Source organism: Martes martes, assembly GCF_963455335.1.
Source record: "Martes martes genome assembly, chromosome: 4".
Taxonomy (NCBI): domain Eukaryota; kingdom Metazoa; phylum Chordata; class Mammalia; order Carnivora; family Mustelidae; genus Martes; species Martes martes.
This window is the reverse complement of record NC_137891.1, coordinates 87,229,808-87,255,157: the sequence shown is the minus strand read 5'-3', so window position 1 is coordinate 87,255,157 and position 25,350 is coordinate 87,229,808. Positions and strand designations below refer to the sequence as shown.

Here is a 25,350-nt window from a genome sequence, read left to right as displayed (position 1 = left end):
AGTTGTTCTATAGCACAACAGATATTTTCACCAATATCTATGTGGAACAGTCAGAAGTCATTTTGCCTGAGTTACAAGTTCTAGAATACATAAATAAGAATATATTGAACACACGAGAACAGCATAAAGAGCATAAAGTTAACAGTTCAGCAGATATTTACTGAGCATGGAATACCTCCTGAATAAAGCAAAGATCCTAACCCTCGTGAAGCTTACATTTTAATGCAGAGGGGACAAAAATAAACAATAAACTTAATAAATAAGTAAACTTTATAGTAATTCAGAAGGTGATAAATACTGTGGAAAAAAATATCAGAGCAAGGTAGAAGGAAATTAGTATTACATGAAGGCTGTGGGGATAAGTTACACTACTCCATATGGTGTCAGGAAAGACCTCGTTAAGAGATTTGAGAAAAGACTTGAAGGAGGTGAGGAAGCAAACTGAACAGATGGAGGGAAGAACATCCCAGGCTCTGTAGAGCTATGTCCTAAGGCACAATCATGCAGTGTGTCTAAGGAGGCTGGAGAGGCTGGGAAAAGGAGAGGGAGATGCAGTCAGAGAGGTATCTGGGGCCTCACAATAGAGGGCCCTGTCGACTGTTGCGAGGGCTGGGTTTCGCTATGAGTTAGAGCGCATTGTCGGGTGTGGGGTTTTTAACAGTTTTATCAAAATGTAATTTCTGTTACGTTATATACAATTCATCCCTTTTTTTTTTTTTAATTTATTTATTTGTTAGAGAGAGAGAGAGCGAGCGAGCACAGGCAGACAGAGTGGTAGGCAGAGGCAGAGGGAGAAGCAGGCTCCCCGCCGATCAAGGAGCCCGATGTGGGACTCGATCCCAGGACGCTGAGATCATGACCTGAGCCGAAGGCAGCTGCTCAACCAACTGAGCCACCCAGGCGTCCCTACAATTCATCCCTTTAAAGTATACAAGTCATTGGTTTGGGTATGTTCACAGATGTGTGCAACCATTACCACGGTCCATTTTAGAATCTTTTCAACACCTCAGAAGGAATTTCCCTCATGCCAGCCCTAAGCAACCACTAATCTATTTTCTGTTTCTATAGATTTCCCTTTTCTGAACTTTTCATTTAAATGGAACCATGTAATAACACAGTCTTTTGTGAGTGGTTTCTTTTACTTAGTATAATGTTCTCCAGGTTCATCTGTGCTGTAACCTGTATACTTCATTCCTTTTTAATGCTGAATACATTTCATTGTATGCATTTATCATATTTTGTTTATCCATTTGTCAGTGATGGACATTTGAGCTGTTTCCACATTTTGGCTGTCATAATAACGCTGCTATAAACATTTATGTATAAGTTTTTGTGTGTATTGTAGATTTTTGAGCAGAATCTTGAAATCTGACCTATTTTATCAGGATCACGCTGGCTATCAAACCTAATATGCTTAAGAGAAGTATATTATTTCTCTTAGAGTTCAAAATAAACATGTGTTACTATAAAAATGAACATTCTTATGTGTATTTAAATGAACAATACCAATTATTTATTCACCTACAATAGACTGGTCTGTTATTCTAGTTGTGTTTCTGATGCACATGATCCTACCTTGCAAATAAATGAGCATCTTGGTTAGGGATTTGAGCTGGCTTGCCTTATCACTTCACAAGTCAATCAATATTAAAGAGTTCTAGTCCCTGCTGGCCGCAGTTGACACTTTAAGTTAGCTCTGTGAGCTGAGAGACCAAGAACCAGATCCATATGGATGGAATTTTTCTCCCAGGAGAAGAAATCCCTCTGTCTTCTCAGAATTCAGGATAGAAGTTGGGGGGGGGGGAAGAGGGAAGCTCGGTAAATGTATTAGCCAATGGTGCTGCCATTGCCTGAACCCCACCTAAACTTGGGTGAAGAGAGCACTTCAGTCTCCAGTGCTATCAGTTTAATTAAGAATTTTGACAGGGAGAAAGGTCACCTGCTAGAAGGTGACCCTAGATTAACAATCCTCTTACTGCCAGATTCTCTTTCGAAACAATAATAGTAATTACACATAGTAGGTTCTCTGTAATACTCCTGGGTTCAATTAAACTCTCTATATGCCTGCAGAATACTTAATGGTCCTATTTTTCATTTATTTTCTGAAAGCAAATACAGATGAAGGAAAATGAACTTTCTTCCCCTCCCAAGTAATTCATTGTCATTATAATAAAAAAATTTAAATATTAAAGTAAGAATCTTTCAAAACAGTACAACTAAAGTTAACCACTGTCAATATTTTGGCATGTTCCTTCCTGTTTTTTCTTTACCTAAAGTTTTTTGAATTTTTTCTTTTGTGTTTGGTTTGGTTTGGTTTTTATGTTTTTTTGCTGAGTGTGGAGCCCAGCACAGGGCTTGAACTCATGACCCTGAGATCAAGACCTGAACTGAGATCAAGAGTTGGACGCTTAATCAGCTGAGCCACCCAGGTGCTCCAGGTTCTGTCTGGTTTGTGACATAATTAGGATCATATTGCCTATATCATTTTCTACTTGTTTTCTTACTTGTAATTATATTGAGAGCACTTTATATTGTAATTATATTGAGAACACATTTCAATGTTATGAAAAATCATTTAAAATAATCTTAATAGCTTATATAGCTATTTCACTTTTAAGAATATATCTTTAGAGGCGCCTGGGTGGCTCAGTCATTAAGCATCTGCCTTCAGCTCAGGTCATGATCCCAGGGTCCTGGGTTCGAGCCCCACATCGGGCTGCCTGCTTGGCGGGAGGCCTGCTTCTCCTTCTCCCATTCCCTCTGCTTGTGTTCACTCTCTTGCTGTGTTTCTCTCTGTCAAATAAATAAAATCTTAAAAAAAAAAAAAAGAAAAGAATGTATCTTTAGGGTCACCTAGGGGGGCTCAGTTGGTTAAGCATTCAACTCTTAATTTCAGCTCAGGTCACGATCTCAGGATCGTGAGATCGAGCCCCACATCGGGCTCCACTCTGGGCGTGGACCCTGCTTAGGATTCTCTCTCTCTCCTTCTGCCTCTCCCCCACCACTTGCTCACGCTCTTGTGCGTGCTCGCTCGCTCTCGCTTGCTCTCTCTCTCTCTCTCTCTCTCAAAAAAAAAAAAAAAAAGTCTGTAACCATTACTGTTAGACATTTAGATTGTTTATAATTTTTGTTTGATATAATGTTGACAAATATCTTGTATATTGATAAACCCTTGTCCCATCTCTGATTATTTCCATAAGACAAAAGTACAGTGAGGCCATCTCAAATATTACTACTAGAAGTATAAATTGGTATAACTTTTCTGGAAAGCAATTTGACTTTATATATTCAAAGATAAGGTTAACTGCAAGACTCTTTTGTTGAGGCAGTGCTAGTTTCCTGATTTTTTAGAATCTCAGGGTGAGGCAGTGGAAATGTTCTGTATCTTGATTTAGGAAATGGTTACACAACTGTATAAATTTGTCAAAATCATTAAACAATGCCCTAAAGTTGGTAAATTTTATATCAACAAGAAATTAAAATTTTAAAAAACAAAGTACTGTAGTATCAAACTGACATTTTTTTCTTGATATAATCAGAGAGATTAAAAAAAGAAAAAGGAATAGTTTTCTTACTATGTAATTTAGTGTTTTTTAATGCCATTGCTCTAGAACTAATATCTAGAAGATATTAGCTAATCTTCTAGTATCTAGAAGATATTAGCTAGTATTATGAGTCATGTACTTGGAGAAACACTGATCATAGCAATTCCTAAAAAGCCAGTCATGATGAAACCAAGAACTAAAATTTATTTAGTACATACTATGTGCTAGACAATGTTATACCTGTGCTATCCAATATGGTAGCCACAAGTCACGAGTAGCTGTTGAGCACCTGAAATGTGACTAGTCTAATTTGAGGTGTGCTACAGGTATAAAATACATATCAAATTGCAAAGACTTAGTACCAAAAAAAGAAGTGTAAAATAGCTCATTAATAAATTTTAGAAGTTGATAATGTTTGGGATTTTCAGGTTAAGTCAAATATGCTATTAAAATTAATTTTACCTTTATTTTTTACCTTTCTAATACAGTTAGAACATTTAGAATTACGCAGCAGCTCACATCTGTAACTTGCTTTACATTTCTATTGTAAATCAGTTTTGTTTCAGTCTCCTGATGACCCAACAAAGTAAATACTTTTATTATTATCATCAACTTCATTTTTCAGATGAGGAGATTGAGGTTTTAAGGAAGTGAAAACCTTGTCCAAAGCCGTGGAGCTAAATAAGTGACAAAGCTGAACTTGAACTGTTTCCAGGATGGGCACCTAAGCACTCAGTTGAAATAATATTTTAAGAAGATTTATCTAGCTATGATTACTTTAATCCCTTACTTATAAATGTCACTTATAAAGTAGGCAAAGTTTGTTTTTACCAAATGGACAATATGTGAAGCTCTCTGCCTGCTAAGAAATATTGTAAACCAAAGGTGGGAAAATAGAACAAAAGTGAGAAATCATTTAGTGTTTTTTTTAAGATTTTTGTCACCCACATGTAATTAAGAATGAGATTTAAGACAGCATTGCTTTTTGAATAAAAATGGTTAACTTGATGATTAACTAGCTGCAGCTGTTAGTTTCACCACTCCCTAAGATGATTCCTGAGTGTTGGCAATAATATAACCCTAACAGAGTAAGTCAGTAACAATATAGAAAGTACAGGGTTTTTTTGTAGAGAGTACAGTTTAGGGCTTAGAAAACAGTTGGCATTTTGAATTTCTGTAAATAAATTCCAAGGTAGGAGGGAGCTGCTTCATATCATCAACAGGTACTTTATAGATTTCTACCTAAACAAGTAACACTAGAAACTTGGACCTTCTCCTGTAACCACGGGTTGGTTCGATCTCTGAATTATTTACAGAAAAATTAGGATCCTGTAACAATTTGCATTTCAAAGGAAGAGGACTCCAGAGGACATTTCTTGTTCACTTATGGACATTTCAGGATCGGTTTTGAAACTGTTGGAATCCTCACTGTCTCTGTAGAGATGCTGGGGGAGGGGGGGTTACTTTCCTGTGGGGACTAGAGTGTTAGCCACCGTTGCAAGAGTCATGATAGAGTGTATCACAGGTCACTGACAAGCATTTATCGAGTGCCAGTTATGTGCAAAGTTTTGTGCAAGGTGCTAGAAAGATGAAGGCATGTTCTATATTTCTAAGGATTTCAGTGTCTAATGGGAAAATAGACATATAAATGAATAACTCTAATAAGGTGCTTTTTTTTTAAAAAAAAGCTGGATTTGGGACAGTTTGGTGGCTCAGTTGTTAAGTGTCTGCCTTCGGCTCAGGTCATGATTCCAGGGTCCTGGGATCGAGCCCCCAAGTCAGGCTCCCTGCTCTTCAGAGCCTACTTCTTCCTCTGCATGCCAGTCCCCTTGCTTGTGCTGTCTGTCTGTCTGTCTCTCTCTCTCTCTCTCTCTCTGTTGCTCTCTCTGTCTCCGTCAAATAAATAAACAAAATCTTAAAAAAAAAAAATGGATTTAACCCGAGTCAAATCTAGGCCTGTCTCAAATCCAGTTTATTTGTGCATATGGAACATACATTTTTAAAATTAAAAATCACTTTTCATTGCAAAATCAATACATAATACTTGTAGGAAAAAAAATTTTAATACAGCTGAGCAAAAAGCAGATAATAGAAATATCTACACTGCCACCATCCTACCATGGGAAGTGTCAACATTTTGAAGTACATATAGCCTTTGAGACCTTCTTTATCAATGTGTACGCATATATTTTTAAATAAAAGGGAATATGCTATACATATACTTTCAATAAAAATACTCAAATATATCATTTTTTATAGTGACTGCGTAGCATTCTGTTGTCAGATTGTGCCCCAATTTATTCAACTAGTTCTGTTTTTTGTTCATTCAACACTTACTGAGCACCTACTGTATTCCAGGAGCTATTGTAAGACTGGATTTACGGGGTGAACAAAATTATTTGGTATTAATTGTTTATAATTTTTCATGCTTACAAATAATGCTGTAATAAGCATTATTTTATGTACATCCTTACATATCTGCCCAGTTGTTCACTTGGGATAATAGTTGAATATATACCAAATATGCTGGACACTCTGGTGACTTAATTACATATATTTTCTCTTTTAATCGTGATCCAAGAATTAATATTGTGATTCTGTTTTTCAAATGAAGAAACCAGAACATGGAGAAATGAAGTAATTGGTCTTAGGTCATACAGCAAGGAAGCGCAAAGCTGGAATTCGAGTTCAAGTTTGTGTGATCCTAGATTCGTGCACCTCTAGCAATGTTGAGATGAAATTACTGCCTCGGAGAGCATAAACATTTTTTTTTTAAGTAGGCTTTTCACCCAACATGGAGCTTGAACTCAACATCCCAAGATCAAGAGTCGCAGAGCATAAACATTTTAAGATACTAAATTACTAATTTGCCAGCTGGAAGGGTTTTACCAATTTAAACCTTTACTCCATACCCTTGCAACACTGAGGTCAGTTGCTCCTGATTCTTAAAAATAAAGTTAAACTTAAAAATCAACAATGTGGGGGTGCCTGGGTGGCTCAGTTGGTTAAGGGGCTGCCTTCTGCTCAGGTCATGATGCATCAGGCTCCCTGCTCAGCGGGGAGTCTGCGTCTCCCTCTCCCTCTGCCTCATGCTCGCTCTCTCTTTTCTCTCAAATAAAAAATAGAATCTTTTTTTAAAAATCATTAATGTGTATGGAGAAGGTTGGGTAAAAAAAAGAAAGAAAGAAAAGGAAAGAGTTTATTTCAACTCAAATATAGGGAAAGAAGAAAGCAGCAGATAAACAGCATGAAACTGAGAGACCAGTAAATGAGAAAGACACAGAGGCAAGAGAATCAGAGGTAGATACTGTCTGGTCACAGAGCACCCCTCATCCCCTTCCCACATCCCTCCATCTCACCCCCAGACCCGTGCCATCTGGTACACCTTTCTCCTTTGCATAAACTTGGTTGAACAGTTTGTCTCTTGTAGCCAGAATGTTGGATCTTAGGAAGATGTTCTTATCTCTTACAAGTTTATAGGATATGCCTTTTTGTGTAGTATGTAAGACCCAATACATACTTGCTTATTTGTTTTGGGCTTTGTTGGGTGAAACAATAAAAGGTTGGAAATGGAAGGAAAGTTCAACATTGCTAACTCTATGGAGTGACACAAAAGTGAGTTGTTTTCTTCCTATATTATCTACATTTCTATGTTTTTTATAATAAAAAATACGAAATTGTTCAGCAGATTTTTAAAAGTCAACAATTCGATGTTGTTGGGATTATTAGGTACTAAAGTAGTTGGTTATCCTCGGCACAGCCCCAAGTTGTCATTCCCCCACCAAAGCGGTATTACCTTCTACAGCAGAAAGACACATCTGTCAGGACACCTGTTCTTTCACTGGGATTATCATTAGAGTCTCTGGGCTGAATAGGACCTGTGGTTTACAGATCACCTTTTGGTACCATTTGGTCTTTTATTTTTTTAATATCTTTTTTTAAATTTAAATTTAATTAACATATATTATTAGTTTCAGAGGTAGAGTTCAGTGATTCATCAGTTGCGTGTAACACCCAGTGCTCATTATATCACATGCCCTCCTTCATGTCCATCACCCAGTTACCCGATCACCCAGTTACCATCACCCAGTTACCCCCACCCACCACCCCTCCAGCAACCCTGTGTGTTTCCTATGATTAAGAGTCTCTTATAGTTTCTCTTCCTCTCTTATTTCATCTTGTTTTATTCTTTCCTCTCTTCCCCTATGATCCTCTGTCTTAACTTTCATATATGAGTGAAATCATATGATAATTGCCTTTCTCTGACTGACTGACTTCACTTAGCATAATACCCTCTAGTTCCATCCACATCGTTGTAAATGGCAAGATTTCATTTTTTTTTAAAGATTATTTATTTATTTATTTGTCAGAGAGAGAGAGAGTGAGCACTGGCAGACGGAGGCAGAGGGAGAAGCAGGCTCCCTGCCGAGCAAGGAGCCCGATGTGGGACTCAATCCCAGGACGCTGGGATCATGACCTGAGCCGAAGGCAGCTGCTCAACCAACTGAGCCACCCAGGCGTCCCGGCAAGATTTCATATTTGATGGCTGAGTAATATTCCATCGTACATATATACTACATCTTCTTTATCCATTCATCTGTCAAAGGACAGCTGGGCTCTTTCTGTATTTTGGCTATTGTGAACATTGCTGCTGTATTGGCAAAGAAGTCAGACTTTCACACTTGCCGATGACATGATACCCTTTGGTCTTTTTTTGTTTTGTTTTGTTTTTTAAAGATTTCATTTACTTGTTTGACAGAGAGAGAAAGTGTGCACAACTAGGGGGAGCAGCAGGCAGAGGGAGAGGGAGAAGCAGTTCCCCACTCAGAGAGGAAACCCCCCAATGTGGGGCTCGATCCCAGGACCCTGGGACCATGACCTGAGCTGAAGGCAGGTGCTTAAGGACTGCGCCACCCAGGTGTCACCCACTTTGGTCTTTTCAAAGGCAGTATAGCATAGAAGTTAAGAGCATGGGTTCCAGTACCAGATTACCTTTTTAAAATCTCACTTTTGCCATGTATCCACTTATATGACTTTACCCAAACTACTTAACCTTTTTCACGCCTCAGTTTCTCAGCTATAAAAGGGAGGTCATAATAGCTCTCTCATATCATTGTTGTGACGACTGGATAATAGAATATATAGAAAATGCTTGGAAGTGGGGTGCCTGGGTGGCTCAGTGGGTTAAAGCCTCTGCCTTCGGCTCAGGTCATGATCCCAAGGTCCTGGGATCAAGCCCCACATCAGGGGCACATCTGCTCAGCAAGGAGCCTGCTTCCCCCCTCTCTCTCTGCCTGCCTCTCTGCCTGCTTGTCATCTCTGTCAAATAAATAAATAAAATCTTTTTTAAAAATTAAACAAAAAAAGAAAATGCTTGGAAGAGAATCTGGCACAGGGTAAGCACTCTGTTACTGGCTGACGCTGCTACTGTTACAATTCTTCTATTTGGGGGACACAAAGCAAAAGGGACTTCAGATATGATTCATCATCACCTCCTCTGTCACAACCTTTATCTCCAAATCACTTGTTTTGAAAACCTTGATTTCAACATAATTCAAGAGCAGAATTACATTATTATCCCAAGTAGGAATATACTGGGGCGGTGATGACATTTACTAGGAAGGTAACCCCGTTGCCGGATGACCTTTGTGGTCGATGAGGACAAACATTTTTAGTAGCTCAAGTTCCATTTGTGCTCACTTCCAGTGTTGCCTTTGAGGCTGCCGGAGTCAGCACCTCTGTAATTCATAGGCGTGCAGAGTCTTTGGCAGCCATGCTTGCTACCGGTAGGTTCTTTGGGGCTTCATTTCTCGTGTTTTTTATGGTGGCCACCATTCTACTATCGCTGTGGTGGCTCTGAGGGATTGATGTGGTCTTGAGTGTTCCCCATGGTGGGAAAATACATCTCTAGCTCTTTTTGTTTTCAGATGATAACCCCCTTTCGGACCTCTCTGTAAGTAATATTACAGGCAGTCCTGTCCTTGAGGAGTCCATCTTTTCCCTGTGGACTAAGAGGGTAATCCTTTCTCCTCACACGACACCCCAGTGACCGATAAACGTACAATGCCGAATACATCATGCAGAATCCCATTGGTTGCTTTTTTGTCCTATTTCTTCTCAGTGGGAGAAGAAATAAAGCCAAGGGCTCCTTTTTATTTGTATTCTTTTGTTTTGCGTTTTGTTGTGTTTTGTTTTTATAAGTCAGGTGTCCAGTACTAAGGTGGGAACTGGGAAGGAGTAGCTACACTGTTTAATAGGCAGTTAATATTGTTTGTAGACAGTGTCATCGAATAAAGTAACCTCCGTGGAATTGTTTATAATCAAGGAAATATTTTCTGTCTTAATTCAGTGTTTCCTAGGGTCTGTCCTAGAGAAACTGTGTTCAGTATTTATTGGGTATTCATAGGTATTACCTTAAAAAACGGTTCTATAGCCAACTAAATTTAGAAAATACTGCATCCTTCTCTTGGAAAGTCACAGTTCACATTAGTATGTTAAAGATTTTGAGACACTCCAGAGTAAAGAAACCCATTCAGCGTTTTTTCCCCTTTATTGTATTTTAATATAGTTTTTTATATTTATAAATAAATATATGTAACATACAAGTTAGAAAGCATAATAATATAATGAACACCCTGGAATCCTTCACCAAACCCAAGAACTAGAAAATTGCCAATAACATGGATCTGCTTGTATTCCTCTCCAATGATACCCCTTCCCTCCTTACAGCAGGTAAGCACCATGCTACATTTTGTATTTAGTTCCCTTGCTTTGGTGGGAGATTTTTATCACTTATAAAAATAAGTGATGGGGCGCCTGGGTGGCTCAGTGGGTTAAAGCCGCTGCCTTCGGCTCAGGTCATGATCCCAGCGTCCTGGGATCGAGCCCCGCATCAGGCTCTCTGCTCAGCAGGAAGACTGCTTCCTCCCTTCTCTCTCTGCCTGCCTCTCTGCCTACTGTGATCTGTCTGTCAAATAAATAAATAAAATCTTTGAAAAAAAAAATAAGTGATAATCGGGGCACCTGGGTGTCTCAGTGGGTTAAGCCACTGCCCTTGGCTCAGGTCATGATCCCAGGGTCCCAGGATCAAGCCCCGCATTGGGCTCTCTGCTCAGCAGGGAGCCTGCTTCCCTCTCTCTCTCTCTCTGCCTGCCTCTCTGCCTACTTGTGATCTGTCAAATTAAAAAAAAAAAAGTGATAAAAATTTTTTCTATAGAAAAAATATAGAAATAAAATATTATTTCTTTATGTTTCTAAACAATGCATTATTTAGCTTTGCTTATTTTTGAACTTAAAAAATGGTTTCATATTTTTTTTTTACTCAACATTGCTTCTAAGATTCATCTGTATTGTACCATGTAACCTTTGTTCACTCATTTTTCAGTGCTATGGAACATTTTACTGTGTGAACGTACCACCATTTACTTCTCCGTTCACCTGTCCATCTACATTTGAGTTGTTGGCTTTTTGTTTAGTTTAGCCTTGTCTTGTTTACTATTATTGTTTCTATCAAAGAGCAGCAAGAAGAAATGTGAGCCAAGGATATTGACAGATTAGGTATGATTATATTGTTTAGGAGCAAGAGGAGAAATATTTATTGAGTAGCTGCTTTATACAAGACATTATTCAAGTCAGGGTCTAAAATACAAAGAAAATAAGATGTCCTTATCTTTGATGATTGTGTGGTCCAGTGAAGGGCAATCAAAAAATTTTTTATTTCTCGGGGCGCCTGAGTGGCTCAGTGGGTTAAAGCCTCTGCCTTCAGCTCAGGTCATGATCCCAGGGTCCTGGTATCGAGCCCCGCATCAGGCTCTCTGCTCCGCAGGGAGCCTGCTTCCTCCTCTCTCTGCCTTCCTCTCTGCCTACTTGTGATCTCTGTCAAATAAATAAATAAAATATTTAAAAAAATTTTTTATTTCTCAAATCAGGATGTAATTAGTCTCAGGGACACAAAAAGGCACAAAATAAACATGACATATCTTTTGGAGAGTCCATTTTCTTATAATCTGGGGAGATGGTCAGAGGTAGAATTAAATAATTCAACTGATTAGTACCTTAAAATACATTTACATCAAAATTTAAAAGGTCCTTTTATGAAAAATAACAAAATTTGTATGGAGTTTTAACAGAATACCAGACCTCAAAGAAAGGGGTAATGTCGTAAACCAATTTGTACTGTACCCTTGAGGCTAATAAATTCAGGGGCACCTGGCTGGCTCAGCTGGCAGAGCATGTGGCTCTTGATCTCAGGATCATGAGTTCAAGCCTCACATTGGGCATGGAGCCTCCTTAAAAAATAATAATAAATTCATTCTCTTCTGTTATTAGGGGCTTTCAGGCACAAAAATTTGAGAAGTGTTATTGGGTATTTACCCCCAAAGATACAAATGCAGTGATCCGAGGGGGCACCTGCACCCCAGTGTTTATAGCAGCAGTGTCCACAATAGCCAAACTATGGAAAGAGTCTAGATGTCCATCAACAGATGAATGAATAAAGAAGATGTGGTATAGGGGCGCCTGGGTGGCTCAGTGGGTTAAGCCTCTGCCTTCGGCTCAGGTCATGATCCCAGCGTCCTGGGATCGAGCCCCGCATCAGGCTCTTTGCTCAGCGGGGAGCCTGCTTCCTCCTCTCTCTGCCTACTTGTGATTTCTCTCTCTCTCTGTCAAATAAATAAATAAAATCTTAAAAAAAAAAAAAAAGAAGATGTGGTATACACACACACACACAGTGGAATATTGCTCAGCCATTGAAAAAAGGAAATCTTGCCATTTACAATGAGGTGGTTAGAACTAGCGGGTGCTAAGGGTGCTTATGCTAAGGAAAATAAGTCAGAGAAAGACAATTAAGATCTCACTCATATGTGGAATTTAAAAAACAAAGCAGATATCATAGGGGAAGAGAGGGAAGAATAAAGCAAGATGAAATCGGAGACAAACCATAAGAGACTCTCAACTCTAGGAAGGTGGAGAGCTAGAGTAACTGGGTGGTGGGCATTAAGGAAGACACGTGATGTAATGAGCACTGGGTATTATATACAACTGATAAATCACTGATCTCTACCTCTGAAATGAATAATATATTATATGTTAATTAATTGAATTTAAATAATTTTTTTTATTTTGAGAAGTGTTAATGCATGTAACTTAAATAAAATATGTCCTAAATAAGAAATAATTCAGGCAAAGTAATTGGGAAATACTTCACAGAGGAGACAACACTTGAGCTAGAGCTTAAAGAATAAGTTGGATTTCCATAGGAAGAGAAGTCAGGGCTGAGGAACAGCAAAATTGAGGAGAGGAACTTAAAAAAAAAAAAAAGAGGAACAGCGCATTTGCAGAATAAGGAGGATTTCTTTGTGGGTAAATCATATATACAGTGAAGAGCTGTGTATAAGACTCCTACTGTTTCAGATGTCAGTGCTGAATGCCAGTGGTTCTCCTTGCTCCTGATAAAATTGCTGTTGGATATTTAGGAAATGTTTAGCATGACAGATGACATTTAAGATGAGGTCTTAACTTAAAAAAAAAAAAAATTGGAACCTGGGGGTACCTGGGTGGCTCAGTCAGTTAAGCATCTGTCTTTAGCTCAGGTCATGATCCTGAAGTCCCAGGATCATGTCCCGCCTCTGGCTCCCTGCTCAGTGAGAAGCCTGCTTCTCCCTCTCCCTCTGCCGCTCCCCCTGCTTGTGCTCTCTCATTCATGTGCTCTCTCTCAAATACATAAAATAAAATAAAATGGAAATATGAATCTGATTCAGGTGTTCACTCAGCAAACTCTAAATTTAGCATCTATTTTTTATTACGGATACACAGATCAGAAAGATACTACTCAAGATGTACATTAACTTGGGGTGCCTGGGTGGCTCAGTGGGTTAAAACCTCTGCCTTCGGCTTGGGTCATGATCCCAGGGTCCTGGGATCGAGCCCCACATCGGACTCTCTGCTCAGTGGGGAACCTGCTTCATCCTCTCTCTCTCTCTGCCTGCCTCTCTGCCTACTTGTGATCTCTCTTTCTCTGTCAAATAAATAAATAAAATCTTAAAAAAAAATGTACATTAACTGGTAAGTGAAACCATTAGAAAAGAACTCCCCAAGCTCTCACTGCCACCACCCCCTCTGCCATCTGTCCCGTCTGCTGGGACCAGTGTTCCTAGCCTAGCTCAGCCCCCCACGTAGGCACCAGGTCTCATCCCTCACCTACTCCAGGATATCACTCTACAATGACTCCTCTTTCCTCAGTTTTTCCCACGCTAGTGGATCATTCATAGAAGCATAGAAACATACTGACTTCCCCCCCCGCCCCCCGGCCCCACCTCCGCCTTTAAAAACCCTCTACTAGCCTCCTTTCTCTTTCCAGGTTCTGTATCATTTCCATGTTCTCTTTTGTAGCCAAAAGTCTTGAAGAACAGTTTCTAATCATTGTCTCTGATTCCTCTCCTTACATATTCTCTTGAACCCACATATTCTTTTAAGCCTCAATCTGCTCAGGCTCTCACCCCCATTGCTCTCCAGAATATTCTTACTGTGGCACCCAGGGACCTCCGCATGGCTAAACCCAGAGTCAACTTTTAGCGCCCATTTTACTTGACCTGTCAGTAACATTTGATCAGTCTCTTCCCTTGGAAACACCTTTATCTCTTAGTTTCCAGAAACAATAGTCTCCTGGTCTTCCTGTCTCACTGGCTGTTCCTTCTCTGTCACTTTGGTTCATTTCGCCTATCTTTGGAATCCCTAGAACTCTGTCCTTAGACCACCTCTCTTCTCTATCTATACCCACTTCCTTGGCAATCTCTTCCAGGCTCATGGCTTTCAAATCTGTCTGCTACTGACTCCTAAATTTATATCTCTCATCCAGAGCTTTTCAGCCTCAGCACTGTTCGTGTTTGGGACCAGATAAGTCTTTGTTGTGGTGAACTGTGCTGTGCTTTGTGGGACATTCAGCTACGTCCCTTGTGTCTAGGCAGTGGGTGCCGGTGGCATTCCACCAGTTACGGCAACCAGAAATGTATTCAGGCCTTGCCAGATGTCCCCTGGGGATAAAATCACATCTCTCTCGCACCTCTCCCCATTAAGAACCACGGTTTCTAGTCTGAACTTCTCCCCCAAACTCCAGATTTGTATATTCAGCTGTCTACTTGACACTTCTGTTTGAATGTCTAATTATCCATATTTAACATGATCAAGACCAGGCTTCTGATACATCTTTCTAAACACCATCCTCCCTCAGACTTTGCATCTTAGTTCATTGTGTATCCATCCTTCTAGCTGCTTAGGCCAAAAACCTTGGTGTTTTCTTGACTCCCCTTTCTCTCACACCTACATCATGATTCATCAGAAAATCTTACGATCCTTTCCTTCAAAATATGTCTAGAATCTGAAACCCTCTCACAACTGCTGTCCTGGTCCAGGACACCACCATTTCCCACCTGGATTGTTACAACTGCCTCACCATTGACCCTACAGTCTCATCTCTGCACCAAAGCCTCCAGGGGTTACCCGTCTTACTCAAAAGTAAAAATCAGAATCCTTACAGTAAGCTACCAGGCCTCATGTGATCTCATCTTCATGCTCCCCTCCATCCTCTTTCTTAACATCTCCGGTCTTATCTCTTACTACCCAATACCTTCACTCCAGCCACACTAGCCTCCTCTCTGTTCCCTGAACACACCAGGCCTCAGTCCCTTTGCACTTGCCCGTCCCCCCAGATAGCTTCCCTTGCCCCATTCAGGTCTTGGCTCAGATGTCAGTTTCTCAGTGAGGCCTTCCTTGACCCCAGGATTTAAAATCTCACACCACCAACACCACCTCCAACTCTCTTTCAAACCAGCTGTATTTTTCTGCATAGCACTTTCTTCATCTCATGTGCTATAGAGAGGCAGTGCCACGTCATGCTTAGGAAAACAAACTCTGAAGCCAGATTACCTCGGTTTGTATCTTGACTCTGTCACTTTCAAGATGTAAGACCTTGGCTTCTCTGAACCTCACTTCCTTTGTAAAGTGGGATAGCTTTTATCTCATGAGAACCTCACATACAGTGATATGAGCTCACCATTATTATTACTGGTGTGTTATTATTGCATTTTACTTATTAATTTCATTTATCTTCCCCTTCTTCCTTTGGAATATAAATCCCATGGTGGAAGTTTTTTTTTGTTTTTTTTTTTTACTTTGCTTATTGCTGTATTCACAGCTTCTAGAAAAGGGCCTGGTACATAGTAGGCAGTTAATAAATATGTGTCAATCAAATTGTTACCTCTGAAAAAAGCAATGGGAAGAAGAAAGATCCAGGAGACTTGAGCTCTATGTGTACTATTTAAAACTTTTGCCTGAACAATGTATTCATGTATTACTTGTATCCTCAAAAAGCTTGTAGGCTTATGTGAAAAAAAGACATGTAGACAAAGGAATTCCTAGAGGATTGCTAATATGAGAGTTGAGTTGTAACAGATGCACAGTTCAGATAAAGTACCAAGGGGTGGGGCCGCCTTCCCGGCAAGGGAATAGTATGTGCAAAAGCAAAGAGGTATGAGACACAGTAGCAGCTCTGACAGCTGGAAGCAGTGGAAATTGAGAGGACTTGTCAGTGTTCTGGGCTATTAAACAGTTCCATTGTATCCTCTCTTACCCACTCCTATCTTCCAGCATCTCCAGCTAAGTGTTTGGCTGTAATTAGAAAATTATTACTCCATTAATGCAAATATTTGTGTGTGTGTTTTTTTTTTTTTCTCATTCTTTTCAGAAGGTCTTTTTCTGGGTTCCTGCTCCCTATAAATTCCATTAATTTTGTTTCATTCTACCACTTAACATTTGACTCTAGCTTCCTTTGGTGTCCTTGGTTTTTTATTATTAAGAAACTCACATATAGGGTGCCTTCAGCTCAGGTCATGATCCTGGGGTCCTGGGATTGAGTCCCACATCAGGCTCCCTGCTCAGCAGGGAATCTGTTTCTCCCTCTGACCCTCTCCCTTCTCATGCTCGCTCGCTCTCTCTTTCATTCTCTCTCTCAAATAAATAAAATCTTAAAAAAAAAAAAAGAAAAGAAAAGAAAAGAAACCCACATATAACTTCTATCTGTGGAATATAGTGAAAAAAGAGGAAGATATAGATGATAGATCGATTGTCTTATTATATAGCTTTGTTTAGGAGCACAGTTGTTCAACTCAATTACTTTAGTAATTAAAATCTAAAATCCTTTAAGTGTTAATCCCTAGTTCCTTACCAAAGACTGAAAAGTGAAAAACCTCTTTTTCCAATACATGATGCAAGAGTTTTTGAGATTGACTTTTTTTTTTTTTTTTTTTAGATTTATTTATATATTTGAGAGAGTGTGTATAGGGACATGGGTGCAAGTTGGGGGAGGGTGAGAGGGAGGAAGAGAGAGTCTCAAACAGACTACCCCGCTGAGCACAGGGCAGACCGAGATCAGTCTTGTGACCCATGAGATCATGACCTGAGCCAAAATCATGAGTCAGTCACTTCACCTACTGAGGCACCCAGACGCCCCTTGACGTTGACTTTTTAAAATCAGGGCTTTGGGGGCACCTGGGTGGCTCAGTTGGTGAAGTGACAGACTCTTGATTTGGGCTCTGGTCATGATCTCAGGGTTGTGAGATCGAGCCCCACCTCAGGCTCCAGGGTGGGCACCTACTTAAGATTCTCTCCCTTTCCTTCTGCTTCTCCCCACCTCCAAATAAATAAAATAAAATAAAATCAGGGCTTTTTTCTGCCCACCTTGCTTCTCTCCATAAAGTTGGAAACGATGACACCACAACCAAGACAAGCAGTAGCATTAACCCCCTCTGTTAGCTCCTGGTACCATCTTCGTTTATATGCTGTCTCACATTGAGCTGTGATTGTGTATCTATCTCTAAGAGTCCTTTAAAGGTAGGAATCGGGGAAGGGAGGGAAAACTGAATGGGAAGAAATCAGAGTGGGAGACAAACTGTGAGAGACTCTTGACTCTGGGAAACAAACTGAGGGTCGAGGAAGGGGAGAGGGAAGATGGGATAACTGGATGATGGGCATGAAGGAGGGCATGCGATGTGATGAGCACTGGGTGTTATATGCAGTTAATGAATCAGTGAACACTACATCAAAAACTAGTGATGTACTATATGTTGGCTAATTGAATTTAAATTAAATAAATAAATCTCAATATGCCCCCCCCAAAAAAAAGCTAAAAAATAAAAATCATTCTTCTGTTGTTGTGTTTTTAAACATAGTCTAAATTTGGGATATAGATACCAATATGTTCCTCGCCCATAATTTTTAAAGCATTCTGCAGTGACTCATCAAAGTCCTCAAATAGATACTTTTTAAAAAGTCACAATGGCCCTCGGAAACAAAATTAGACTTGGCAAATATAAATAGTATTTTCTCTTTGCCGTCAAGAATGTGGGGTCTTGTTGATACACAGAGGAGGATCTTGAAGTATAATTTCAGTGAAGTTACTTCTTTTCTTTGCACTGGTTGCAGAGTCTGAAGTGAAGCAGAAATCACCTGGTAAATTCCCATAGGGCTTCCCAGCACATTTGTTTCGTTCTTACTGTCAGTCACCAGTCAGAGACTTCTTGTGTTCTCTCTCAAGAAAGCAATGCTCCCTCATTCTCTGATACTCGTTTTCTGCCCTTGAAGTGTCTCCAGTCCAACTCGCCAAAAACCGGGCCACACAGAAGTGCCTGCATTTCAGTAGGGAAATAAATAAATTTCACTTCTACTCCTTTCCCTCTACTTCATCATCTTTTTTTTCTTTTGCAAAGGAGTTTGAAATTTAAGTCCTCCAAGTCCAGAATCTGCCAGATCTAAAAGTGCGAAACAATGGTAATGATAAGGTACCTGGTCATCCCTCCAGCCCTCTGCTACAGACCTGTCTCCCCAGAGTGACACTTAGCACACTGCCCCCAGACCCCTGTATCAAAGCGAATGCTCTCTGGCCAACATGTAGCTATTTAAGATTTTATTTATTTATTTGAGAGAGAGTGAGTGAGTGAGCAGGAGGGAGAGAGAATCTGAAGCAGACTCCAAGCTGAGCACAGAGCCCAACTCAGGGCTCAATCCCACAACCACGAAGTCACAACCTGAGCTGAAACCAAGAGTTGGATGCTTAATGATAGCTATTTTAATGAGTTCATTTATTTAGGATGCCATTATTGAGGCCCTACTAGATATCAGCCTATATGCTTAGCCCTGGAGATCCAAGCTGAAGCCCTAGACCCGCCATAAGCAGCTCACAGTCTAGTGCAGTGGACAGTTACAGGGAGAGGACCTGAGGAGTAAGAACACAGAGCTAAAATACCGGGACAACAAAGAGAGTTGCAGGGATGGGGGGGATCCGACCAGCCTGAAGGAGTTTGAGAAGGCTTCACAGAAAAGGTAACTTTCAATCCTCGCCTTAAAGGATAAAAAGGATTTCAACAGACAGAGAAGGGCCGTCTGTCGTTTCAGACACAGGACTTAAGAGCACAGCATACAGCGAGGAAAGCTCAGGAGGTGTTTGGGGGAGAGCAAGTGGCTGGGCGCTGCTGGGCAGCCTGGTGGGAAGTGGAGCCAGACGAGCGAGCAGCAGTGTGCGTGGTACCTGGGGCACAGGTTCCAGAGCCTGAGCTTGAAGCCCAGCTGAGCCACTTTCTGGCTGCGGTGAACTTGACAAGTCACTTCACCCCTATAGCTTGGTTCCATCATCTTTCAAATGAGGATAATAGCATCTTGTTCACACATACATAAACACATACACATGTGGCTTAATACAGTTATCAGGAACAAAATAAATACAAGTGTCAGTTAATTATGAGGATACATTATGAAGGGCCTTGAATTTTAATCCGTATAGTATTCTGTAAGCAAAAGTAAAGTTTTCAAGCTGACGAGGTGAAAGTATGCAATAGGGTATCATCTGTGTTTTAGAAAATCAACTCTGGTGCCACTTTGCAGAGTCCCCCAGCTAAGGAGGAGACTAGAGGCACAGTCCACGTTCTGAGGCCATTTTAAGAGTCAAACAAGAGGGGCGCCTGGGTGGCTCAGTTGGTTAAGCGACTGCCTTCGGCTTGGGTCATGATCCTGGAGTTCCGGGATCGAGTCCCACATCAGGCTCCCTGCTCAGCAGGAAATCTGCTTCTCCCGCTGACCTCTCTTCTCTTATGCTCTCTCTCTTTCATTGTCTCTCTCTGCCTCTCAAATAAATAAATAAAATATTTTAAAAAAAAGAGTCAAACAAGAGATGTTGATGTAACACGGTTCTCAGTTAATACGGCAGCCTTGCCCTTAAAAATTCTGGGTCCAGGGCACCTGGGGGGCTCAGTTGGTGAAGCATCTGACTTTTTTTTTTCCCAAGATTTTATTTATTTGACAGAGACAGTGAAAGAGGGAATACAAGCAGGGGGAGTGGGAGAGGGAGAAGCAGGCTTCCCACGGAGCAGGGAGCCTGATGCAGGACTTGATCCCAGGACCCTGGGAACATGACCTGAGCCGAAAGCAGACGATTAACGACTGAGCCACCCAGGTGTCCGAAGCATCCGACTTTTGATTTCAGCTCAGGTCATGGTCTCAGGGTCGTGAGATTCAGCCCTGCGTCAGGCTCAGTGTTCAGCGTGGAGTCTGCTTGAGATTTTCCCCCCTCCCTCTTCTTCCCCTCTATTCTTCTCCCCACTTGTGTGCGCTCTCTCTCTCTAAAATAGGTAGATGGATAGATAGATAAATTTTTCAAAAATTGGGTCCTAACTAGAAATTTCAAACTGGAAATCTGTCTTAACAGATCTTACAGATTTAGTGCTAAAAAACAGGGAGAAGCTTGGGGAAGAGCACTGAGGGATGTTCCTTCTAGTCCACAAGTTTGAGTGTTCAACTGATGCTTCTCTTCTGCACCCACAGATCAGACCAGTACCTCTTGAATACTAATCATGATATCCTTCATTCACTTCTATGTCATGCGCAAGATAATCTATTTTTGGAGATGCTTTTTTTTTTCCTTTGAGTAACCTCCAGTCTACTGTCAGTTTCCTAGAGGAAGTTCTGGCTTCTGGACTGCACAGCCGAAGCAAGGAGAGCTCTCAGGTGACATCGAGGTCAGCAAGCAGAAGATGAGATGGTGATGGCAAGGTGAAGAGAATGGCGTGACTTCCCCCCTGGCGTCGCCGCAGGCTTTCCCCGCTGACCACAGGTGTTGGAGAAGAGCCTTGGGTTTTGTGCTTGTCGTTCTAACCCAACTCCAAGTAGCCTGCTAATTCGTGGACTGTTGACACAGACACCAAGACTCCCAGCGATGAGCTGAGACTAAGTCTGTGCCCCAGCCCACTTTTCTCGTGGTTTCCTTATCAGATAAACAAAGGTATTCCTTGTATTTGACAGCACAATCACTTCAGTTTCTGATGAATTTTGTTGGGATCTTACTTGAGAAAAGGGTTATCAGAGCTCAGAGGAGTTTAAAAAATAATCATTTGATGCTCACGCTATGCATACTCTCTTCTCTCGACCCCTTTTACTTTTCATTAACCACATTCCTGCACACTTCATTTTTTTGAAAACTCATCATGTTTCTGTAAAGAACCATCCAAAAATTGTTCCTACATTGCAGTTTTCTGTGGCACTGAGAAACCATGTATGACTACAATAAAAATCCATTTTGTGAAAAGATACAAGTTTTTATTTCTTTGGGGTTAATAACTATTTATGGGAATTCATGAGATGAGGGATGAGTTGGCTTTACACCAGACATAGAGAAGGCACTGCTTCCATCCAAAGGATATTTAAAGTATGTCAAAGCAAATGATAAATTCTGGTGTCAATTTCAATTCTCTTGAAAGCAATGGTTGTGGGGATGTCACTAATGCCAGGAAGTTATGGCATCCTCAAATCATAGCAAAAACAGCATAGCACAATCCCTCTCTGGTCTTCTGTAAGCCCTTTATATATTTTTTTACTTTCTTTTGATGTTGAACATAAAATATTCGGTAGCCACAGACAGCCTAAGTTCAAATCTGTCACAGTTGTCAGGCTTTGAAAATGCTGTTTAGTCTCCCTGTGGCTCGGTGTCCTCATCTGTAAAATAAGGGTAATAGACCTGGAGGGGCTCAGTCAGTTAAGCACCCAACTCTTGATTTCAGCACAGGTCATAATCTCAGGGTCCTGAAACTGAACCCCACGTTGGGCTCCATGCTCACTGGGGAATCTGCTTCTCTCTCTCCCACTCTCCCACTCCCTTTGCCCCTCTCCCCGCTTGTCCACTCTCTCTCTCAAAAATTCTTTTTAAAAAATGAGAGTAATAGGGGCGCCTGGGTGGCTCAGTGGGTTAAGGCCTCTGCCTTCGGCTCGGGTCCTGGTCCCAGGGTCCTGGGATCGAGCCCTGCATCCACTCAGCGGGGAGCCTGCTTCCCCCTCTCTCTCTGCCTGCCTCTTTGCCTACTTGTGATCTCTGTCTGTCAAATAAATAAATAAATCTTTAAAAAAAATGAGAGTAATAAAGTACCTTCCTCATAGGATTATAAGGATTAGATAATATATATAAAGCACTTAGAACATTGCAAACACTAATAATAGACAGTAAGATTGATTCCTGTCTCCAACCTGGGGATACAAAATCAGTATACAGAAAGATCAGATTCCCGTCAACTCTCCCACTGCACTAATCAGCAGCTCAAGAAATAACGGAAAAAATAAAGGCCTTTCTAGCCATTTCCCTTTTCCCCATTCCCTCTCCCTTTTCTCCATGGTTTAACTCACACTCATGTGAAGCCCTAAGACTTTGTCATATTATAGCTAAGAGCTAAGATCTGAATTCCTTTCTTTTTTTTTTTCTTTGTGGGTCACTTTAGGTACATTTAAAAAAAAAATTCCCTTTTTTATATTAAAAAAGTGAAACTGCCTTCATTTGGGGAGATATTATTTTAATTGCAGCATTTTATGAGTCACATAGTTTTTTCAAATAAACAAAAACCTCCTTCCAAGCAGGATTATGTGTGCCTCCCTTCCTCTTGGCAAGATAACTCTTTGGAGTAAGAAGAACAAGAACAGACACTTCTCTGGGACACCTGAGTGGCTCAGTTGGTTAGGTGGCTGCCTTTGGCTCAGGTGGTGATCCCAGGGTCCTGGGATTGAGTCCCACATCAGACTCCCTGCTCAGCGAGGAGCCTGCTCCTCCCTCTGCCTGCTCTGCCTGCTGCTCCCTCTGCTTGTCCTCTCTCTCTGACAAATAAATAAAATCTTAAAAAAAAAAAAAGAAAGAAAAAGAACGGACTTCTCGGGGTGCCCGGGTAGCTCAGTCAGTTAAGCAACCAACTCTTGATTTCAGCTCAGGTCATGATCTCAGGGTCAAGGCATCAAGCCCCGCCTTGTGCTCCCCACGTGGGGAGTCTGCTTAAGGTTCTCTGCCTCTCCCTCCACCCCTGCCCCAACACACGCCCTCTCTCACTCACTCTCTCTAAAATAAATCTTAACAACAACAAAAAAAAAAAACCAGACTTTTCTTAAACCATTCCTCCTATTATTTGCCTGCTTCCATAGTGCCTACTCAACTAAGGATACCAAGAAGTGTAAAAAGTGAGCCTTACCCTAAGGATGTTTGATGCCACAAGGTGGCATTTCTGGGGCACCTGGGTGACTCAGTCAGTTAAGCAGCTGCCTTTAGCTCAGGTCATGATCCCACGGTCCTGGGATCGAGCCCCGCATTGGGCTCCCTGCTTGGCAGAGAACCTGATTCTCCCTCTGCCTGCTGCTCCCCTACTTGTGCTATCTCTCTGTCAAATAAATAAATACCTTTTTTTTTTAAGTTGGCATTTCTTTATTAAGGATCAAAGACTTACATACATTTTTTTTAATATTTTATTTATTTATTTGACAGAGACACAGCGGGAGAGAAAGCACAAGCAGGGAGAGTGGGAGAGGGAGAAGCAGGCTTCTCGCTGAGCAGGGAGCACAATACAGGGCTTGAATCCAGGACCCTAGGATCATGACCTGAGCTGAAGGCAGACACCTAACGACTGAGCCACCTAGGCCCCCGTTACATACATTTTTAAATATTTTTTAAATATTCTTTTTAGATACAACCCTGCATGTTCACACGTGAGTTGTGGGGGTTGGGGAGAACATCCCAAGCAGACTCCATGCCCAGTGCACAGAGCCCAACTCAGGGCACAATTTCTTGACCCTGAGATCATCACCCGAGCCACAGTCAAGAGTCCAGTGCTTAGCCAACTGAGTCACCCAGATGCCCCAAAGACTTAGGTTTTCAAGATTTACAGAGCTGATTACATTATTAGTGGCCCTTTATTTTTACCCTTTAAAAATAGCATTTTCCTTGAAGTCTCATGTGCTTTTAATGACTCTCTTCCATAGATTGAAAGGCCCTCGTCAAATGTCCCATTTACTCTACAAAGCCAAGGCACTGTTTTTAGCTAACCATTTGGACAGCAAGTTTTTGCCCAGTAAACTTGCAAGCAGCAACTCAACAGTCCTATCACTGATAGCTCCTTTCTTCCTCCCTTACGGGGAGTGGCTTATAAAACAGTCAAGTGAAGAATAAAGTTGCTGGCAGTTGCATCTTACCCACGATGATGCCGTTAGGGAGGTCACCCCATCACGAGTCCTCCTGGTATCTTCGCTCCACCAAAAGAGAGAAATTGGCTTGAGTCATCTTTGTGGCTTGTGTGTATCATGGTATCAAGCTCACTGAGGAGACAGTGCTGTGACAATGTGTTAAAAAAAAAAAAAAAAAAGCACCGGTGAATTCTCACTCTGAGATTTCTCACTTAAGAATTGATCCTTGGAAACACCCCAGAGTCAAAGATCCCAATTCAGGTGCCACGAGGTTCACCTGGTGAGAGAGAAGTCAGCTGAAGAACAGGCCCGGGATGAGTATGGCCCAGGGAGAGGGGCGTGAGTAACAGGACCACGGGAGGCAAAGCGAAAGGAGGTAGGGGCAGGACAGTAAGAGGAGGCAGAGAAGCAGTACAGGTTAGTGAGAAAAATCCAGAGATTTATGTAACATCTTCAGGAGCAAATAGGCAGGAAAGGTTCTCCAGCCCACATGCATCTGTTCTGGAATCTGAAAATTACTTGGGAGGGTTCTGATATTCTACCAGTCCCTCTGCCTAATGTTCCACAAAACTCTAACACAAGGACCCCAGTACCTTGCATACAGCAGACACTCAAATATTCGTTGACTTTTCAAAGGAGAAAGGAGGAAGATGGGGCAAATCATGAATCACTTGTCTCCCATAAGCCAGAATCTATTTAAATTATAAATCCAAACCACTCTCATCCACCTGGCCAGCAAGCCCTCAAAAGAGCATGCCTCCTACTTTTTCCTCCCCAGTACACTGGGACATTTTGCTTCCTCATTTATGAAGATGACCTGGATTTTCTGATTCCCTTTAAAGCACTTTTTTAACAGGGAGCGAGAAACAGAGATGGTGGAAGGGGAGAGGAGTCTGTGTGTGTGTGTGTGTGTGTGTGTGTGTGTGTGTACAAAGCCTAAACAGTGCACTGGAGTCAGAACACCTGGATTCTAATCCATTTAGCTAGTAACTTGCTGTGTAAACTTGGGCAAGTGGATTGATTTGCCATGCCAATTCCTCATTTTCCAAGTGGGAATAATATTTATTCTGTATACCTCACAAGGTGGCACTAAAGATTTAAAGAAATGATATATAAGACCATTTTGAAAGGATAAATGTCTGTATCAGTCTAAAATAGAGGAATTAATTACTCTGGTAAATGAAAAGAGGTTAAGAGGAATATCACTGGGATTAGGAAGAAAGGGGGTGACTGGGGAAAGAGAAAAGCCCCTCCTTCATTTGACAGATGCCAGAAAAAG

General features: G+C 41.2%; 1 protein-coding gene across 3 annotated transcripts in view; it reads left to right on the top strand.

The window, feature by feature from the left end:
• Positions 1 to 21,980, top strand: part of VPS45 (vacuolar protein sorting 45 homolog) — a 70,876-nt gene extending 48,896 nt beyond the window's left edge. For 2 of the 3 annotated variants that reach the window (XM_080801205.1, XM_080801206.1), the window contains one exon: positions 20,537 to 21,980. In XM_080801205.1, the coding sequence (XP_080657331.1) occupies positions 20,537 to 20,624 (88 nt within the window). In that variant the 3' untranslated portion in view covers positions 20,625 to 21,980. Of the gene's footprint in view, positions 1 to 737; positions 1,468 to 20,536 lie in introns of those variants that run through there. The other variant, XM_080801204.1, reaches the window with a different exon arrangement.
• The last annotated feature ends 3,370 nt before the right edge of the window (positions 21,981 to 25,350 follow it).